General features: G+C 43.1%; 1 protein-coding gene across 1 annotated transcript; it reads right to left on the bottom strand.

Annotated features, from left to right (window-relative positions):
• Positions 1-1,388: 1,388 nt before the first annotated feature.
• Positions 1,389-1,826, bottom strand: LOC104088126 (uncharacterized). The gene has a single exon (XM_009592753.2). It carries the CDS (start codon positions 1,824-1,826, stop codon positions 1,389-1,391), a length of 438 nt encoding a protein of 145 aa, XP_009591048.2.
• Between the last annotated feature and the right edge of the window lie 4,831 nt (positions 1,827-6,657).

Below are 6,657 nucleotides of genomic sequence, written 5' to 3' on the forward strand. Positions count from 1 at the left end.
TCGGCAACACCCCGTAGCACCATCTCTCTAAGAACGAACAAGTGCAGATCATCATACTGACGAGCCTTGATCTACTCAAATAATGAAGACTAAGCCACATTATATACAAGAACTCGACTAGGCTCTGAAATATCCAACCTCACCAGTCTTTTAGCTTAGGACTAAATGTCCAAAGCCAATGGCCTCTCCTTTGCTAAAATGAATGCCAAACTTCCCATACTCTCAGCTTTTCTGCTCAAGGCATCCGCAACCATATTCGTCTTGCCCGGGTGATAGAGGATAGTAATATCATATTCCTTTAGTAACTCAAGCCACCTGCACTGCCGCAGATTAAGGTCCCTCTGCTTAAACAAAAGCTACAAACTGCGATGATTAATGTAGACCTCACACGACACCCCATAAAGATAGTGCCTCCCGATCATGAGAGCATGAACTATCGCGACCAACTCCAAATCATGTACGGGGTAATATTTCTCGTAGGGCTTCAGCTGCCGTGAAGCATATGCAATAAACCGCCCCTCTTGCATCAATACATAACCCAATCCAATATGTGAAGCATCGCAATACACAGTATACATCCCTGAACCATAGGGTAACACTAACACCAGTGTTGTAGTCAATGCGGTCTTGAGCTTCTAAAAGCTCTCCTCGCAATCATCGGACCATCTGAACGGAGCACTCTTCTAGGTCAATCTAGTCAAAGTAGCTGAAATAGACGAGAAGCCCTCCACAAACCGACAATAATAATCTACTAATCCCAAGAAACTCCTGATCTTGGTCACTGTGGTAGGACGAGGAAACCTCTGAACTGCCTCGATCTTCTTGGGATCCACCTTTATACCCTCACCTAATACAACATGCCCCACGAAAGCCATAGAATCTAACCAGAACTCGCACTTAGAGAACTTAGCATTTAGCTTTTGTTCCCGCAAGGTCTGAAGCACAATCCTCAAATGCTGCTCGTGATCTTCCATACTACGCGAGTAGATCAATATGTCATTAATGAAAACAATGACAAATGAGTCAAGATATGACCTGAACACCCAATTCATCAAATCCATAAACGTCGCACGAATCCTCAACTGATGATACCCAGGCCTCATAGTGCCCATATCTCGAAACTCATAGTGCCCAATTCTAGAAACTCATAGTGCCCATATCTAGTCCGAAAAGTCATCTTTGGAACATCCGAAGCACGAATCCTCAGCTGATGATACCCACACCTCAGGTAGATCTTAGAGAACACTCTAGAACCATGCTTGATCAAACAAATCATCAATGCGTGGCAATGGGTACTTATTCTTAATGGTAACTTTGTTCAACTTGCGGTAATCAATGCACATCCTCATATTCCCATCCTTATTCTTCACAAACAATAACGGTGTACCCTAAGGCGACACACTCGGCATGATGAAACCCTTCGTGAGTAACTCCTCAAGTTGTTCCTTTAACTCCTTCAACTTCTTTGAAGCCATGTGGTACAGTGGAATAGAGATAGGCTGTGTGCCTGGGACCAAATAAATACTGAAATCGATGTCACAATCTGGTGGCATACCTGGTAGATCAGAAGGAAATACATCGAAGAACTCCTGCACCACAGGAACTGAATCAATCATAGGAGCCTTCATAGTAGTATCCCGAACATATTCCAGATAGGCTAAACAAACCTTCTCGACCATATGTCGAGCCTTCAAGAAAGAGATAACCTGAATAGATGTACTGATAGATGAACCCCTCCACTCCAATCTAGGCAACTCTGGCATTGCCAAGGTAACAGTCTTGGCATGGCAATCTAGAACGGCATGGCACGAATACAACCAGTCCATGCCTAGGATGACCTAAAAGTCGGTCATATCAAGCAATAAAATATCTGCCCTAGTCTCATAACCATAGAAAGTCACTACACAGGACCGGTAAACACGATTCACAATAATAGAATCACCCACTGGAATGGGCACATATACAGGAACATCCAAGAACTCACGAGAGACATCCAGATAAAGTGAAAATAGAGAGGATACATATGAATAAGTAGACCCTGCATCTAATAGTACCAAAGCATCCCTATTACAAACAAAAATAATACCTGTGATCACGACGTCTAAGACTACTGCATCTGGACTAGCTGGAAAGGCATAAATCCTAGCCAGAGCGCCACCTAGCTGGTCTCCACCTCTAGGGTGAACCCTACCCACCTACCTATGCCTCTGGCTAGTCGAACGGGCGGTACGACAGCCGGTGCAGTGATCATGGGCTGATGGCCTTGCTGTACTGCCTTGCCAATAAGCCTGGGGCAAAACCTCCTCACATGACCATGCTCCCCGCACTTGTAGCAACCTCTTGGTGTGGAGGACAACTGACCCCGGGTTTGACCCTGGTGACCTGAATACCCACTAGAAGAAACTTGAATAGCCGGTGGATGGTTGGTGGTCTCTAGGATGGCGCTAAAATAAGGCCGTGCTGAGCACACCCGAGAAGGTGGTGGTGCTGAATACATGGGCCTGCTAGACTAGCCCCTCATGAAATAACCTATGCCCCCAAATGGGGTGCCACTAAATCCTCCTGAATATCGAGGCTTCTTGTCCCTTCATGTATGCTCTCGGACCTGCTGACGGATACCCTCGATCCTTCGAGCTATCTCCACAACCTGCTCGTAAGAAGTCCCCATCCCAACCTCTCGGTCCATAGTAACCTGGATACCATAATGCAAGCCAACAATAAATCTCTGCTCTGTCTCTGCATCTATGGGGATATCCTAAGTGCGTGGCATGACGACTCATAGAATCTAGCATCATAGTCGGTCACAGACATTTGTCCCTGTTGGAGCCGCTCGAACTGACCCCATAACTCTTCCTTCTAAGAGGGTGAAATATATTTCTCCAAAAAAGGACGTATGAACTGGTCCCAAGTAAAGGGAGTGTTCTTGTTGGCCTGCTATAGAGATAAGATTGCCACCATCTACGGGTCTTTCCCTCTAATTGAAATGTGGTGAAGTCTACATCATTGGACTCCAATACTCCCATGTTATGCAGCATGCCCCTACATTGATCAATGAAGTCATGTGGTTCCTCATGTCGCTCACCGCCAAAGATAGGAGGATGTAGCATGGTCCACCTGTCCAACTATTTTTACTGCTCGACGGTCGCGACTGGTCCGGGCTTTGATATAACTACTGCAACTGGCTGCCCCCGCCCGCATGTAGTGCACTTGGGGTCTGGTATACCGCATCAGCATGCCCTGGATCCTAAGCGGTAGGGGTCTGTGCTCCCCATCCCGCATGATATGTGGATGGGTCTATTGGAAATAACCCTGGATGAGTCATCGAATCCAGGAACTACAGCATACGGCCCATGACCTCCTGAAATCCCGGTGCAGTCATAAAATCTACCAGGGTCAGCTCAGCTGCAGGCGCCTCATCCTGCTCCTCAATAACATGATCCTCCATTGGATCCACTGGTAGTACAACAAGAGCAACTCTAGGGAACCCTCGTCCTCTAGCAGGAGCTGCGGCCATCCCTTGGCCTCTACCTCAGCCATTAGCAATGGGGGGAGCAGCCCCTCTTCCACCAGGTACAGTTGCGACGCGCGTTCTCACCATCTGTGAGAGAATAAGAGAAATATACTTAGCACAACATCACTGCTCGATGGAAGATGAAGAAAGGGAAGTTTCCTAACACCCTATAGCCTCTCGAAGATAAGTACAGACCTCTCCGAACCGATCCGCAAGATCTACTAGGCCTGCTCATGACTCGTGAGACCTATGTGAACCTAGTGCTCTGATACCAAGTTGTCACGACCCAATTTCCCACTGTAGGCCATGATGGCGCCCAACATCGCTGTTAGGCAAGCCAATGGTGAACTTTCCATTTAATTATTTATTTTTATTTCATTTAAAATCACGAATTTTATTAATAATTAGACTAAGTATAAAAAGCCATGGTAATATAAAGCATGAGTAAAACATACGAGTGAAATGGTGATATTAATAGAAACAATTATCAATATCTACTAGAAATTTCCCAAAACTCGGTGTCACAAGTGCACGAGCAATCTAGTAGAATATACAAACTACTACAACTACTGTCCAAAATGAAAAAGGCAAAAATGTAAAATAAAGAGCAACACGAAGGAGACTCCGAGTGCTGCAAATTAGAGCATGGAGGAGCAGTTCACCACTAAGTCTCCGGGTAATGTGGATGCGCGTCTGATCAGATACCAGATGTACCTGCCTCCATACTTGAACAAATTGTGCAGAAGCGTAGCATGATTATGTAAACGTGTACCGAACAAGTATCTGGCCTAACCTCAAAGAAGTAGTAATGAGGGGTCGACATCGATACTTACTAGAGGTCAATAAATAAAGTGTAGGAATTATAAATAGGCATGAAATACAACGGTAACAATGAAATAAGAAAACAATAAATAATGTTACTTTAATAGAATATCAATTTAATATCTCTAATTATCACATGTCAATTTTAACAAATAAGAGCCATCAAGTAATTAACAAATCTCAAGTCATGAAGGAAATATCAAGTATAATCGGACTCCTACCGATATCACGCACGAGTTATGCTGAGGTCATACATCCTGATCTAGAATAATCGTGTACACTGTCGAGGGTCGACAGGCGTGGACCGTAGATGCATCTTAAATATATTACCGAGGTGTTCGGCCCGATCCACAGGAATAGAGAAACTCTACAAGCTACGACCAACGACTACAACACAAGAATAGTACTCAAAGAATGCGTAATTTCCACCAACAATCAAGTATTCCGCCCAAACTCAAGATAATAAAGCTCGGTCTCACAAAATCCCAAATTCAATTTCAATTATAAATTCAAATAATTAGACTAACAAGTTGGGTTCAAATAATACAAGTATTGCATGGTAAAGTCCTAAGTCTACCCTAACATAAGCATGATTTTTAGCTACGTACGGACTCTTGTCACTTCGTGCATATGTAGCACCAACAATTATTAACAAATAACAATTTAAACGCCTACGGGGATAATTCCCTCTTACAAAGTTAGGCAAGAGACTTACCTTGTTTCCAAGTCCTCTTCCCGGTCCTCAAACCATACTAATATCCTCAAAATAACTCCGGGCAATCCGAAAGAAGCCAAAGGTCATACAAACTAATCAATATATGCTCAAAAGCTCATAATTTAACTATTAGAGTAATTATCTAATCCAATTTGGAAATTCCTACAAGTCACCCCAGGCCCACGTGACCGAATTTCCGGAAATATTTGTAGATAAATGTTATCTAAAACCTTACGAACCCAAATATATAATTTATACTCAATATCATAATCAATTTCGTGGTCTAATCCCATTTTTACCAAAACCTAGATTTTTCAACAAAATCCCAAAATTTCTATAATTTCTATGTTAAAATCTACCCATAATCTATGTATTAAACTCACATTATATAGAAATTACTTACCTCAATATGCTAGGTAAACAATCCCTCTCCAAGAGCTCCAAAATCGGTCAAGAGATGTGAGAAATGAAGAAAATGGCCTAAGTCCCATTTATAACTTAAGTCACTGCCCAAACACCCCTTCTTCGCAATCGTGCCCATGCCCAAAAAATGTTCTTTGCGAACGTGATAGGAGCCTCAAGATCGCGAAGGCTTGCGCAGCCAGTGCTTCATGACCCTCAGGCCCCGTTCCTTCTACGCGAACACGGTAATACCATCATGAATGCGGAGGCCGCTGGTCCCAGGCCTTTGCGAACGTGACCCAAACTTCGCGAACGTGAAGTCAAAAAATACCCAGTCCCCAATTCCTTCATCGCAAATGCGATACCACCTTCGCGTGGAAATAAACCAGAACTAGCAGTTTCTGCAATTTTTGGACTTAGCTCCGGGTGGTCCGAAACTCACGCGAGCCACCCAAGACCCCACCCAATTGTACCAAAAAGATCATAAACATAATACAGACCTGATCAAAGCCTTGGGACACATAAAACAACATCAAAACTAATAATCGCACCCTAAAACCAAATTAATCAAACTTATGAACTTCAAACTTCTTTAACTAGCTCCGAACGCGATGAATCATACTTACACAACTCGGAATACCTTCAAATTTTGCGTACAATTTATAAATCACAATACAGACCTATTCCTAGGCCCGAAATCTCAAACGGATATCGATAGCACCAAAGTCTACTTCAAACTAAATTTAAAAAACTCTAAAACCTTCAAGGTGCCAACTTTCAACATTTAGCGCCGAAACGCTCCCGGATCATCCGAAATTTAATCTGAACATGCCCAAGTCCAAAGTCATCATATAAACCTATTGGAATAATCAAATTCCGGTTCCGATGTCGTTTACTCAAAATATTGACTCAAGTCAAACTTGGCCATCTTAGGCCACTATTAAGGAACTAAGTGTTCTTATTTCAACCCGAACCCTTTCAAAATCAAACCAACCATCACCGCAAGTCATCAAATAGTAAAAGCACATACGAGGAGTATTAAATAGAGGAATGGGGATCTAGAAAGCAAAACAATCGGTTAGGTCGTTACATATTCAAGGCCCAATTGAAACACATGAACGCAAAAAGTTTCCATAGCCTAAAAGGCTACATAGTGACACTAAAGCTAACAATGGAGCCTAAAGATCATGCCAAGAATAATCAACTC

This window comes from Nicotiana tomentosiformis, chromosome 4, assembly GCF_000390325.3.
Source record: "Nicotiana tomentosiformis chromosome 4, ASM39032v3, whole genome shotgun sequence".
NCBI lineage: Eukaryota > Viridiplantae > Streptophyta > Magnoliopsida > Solanales > Solanaceae > Nicotiana > Nicotiana tomentosiformis.

Excerpts from the sequence above, each read along its gene's own strand:
- LOC104088126 (XM_009592753.2), bottom strand. The coding sequence starts at position 1,826 with ATGGACTGGTTGTATTCGTGCCATGCCGTTCTAGATTGCCATGCCAAG.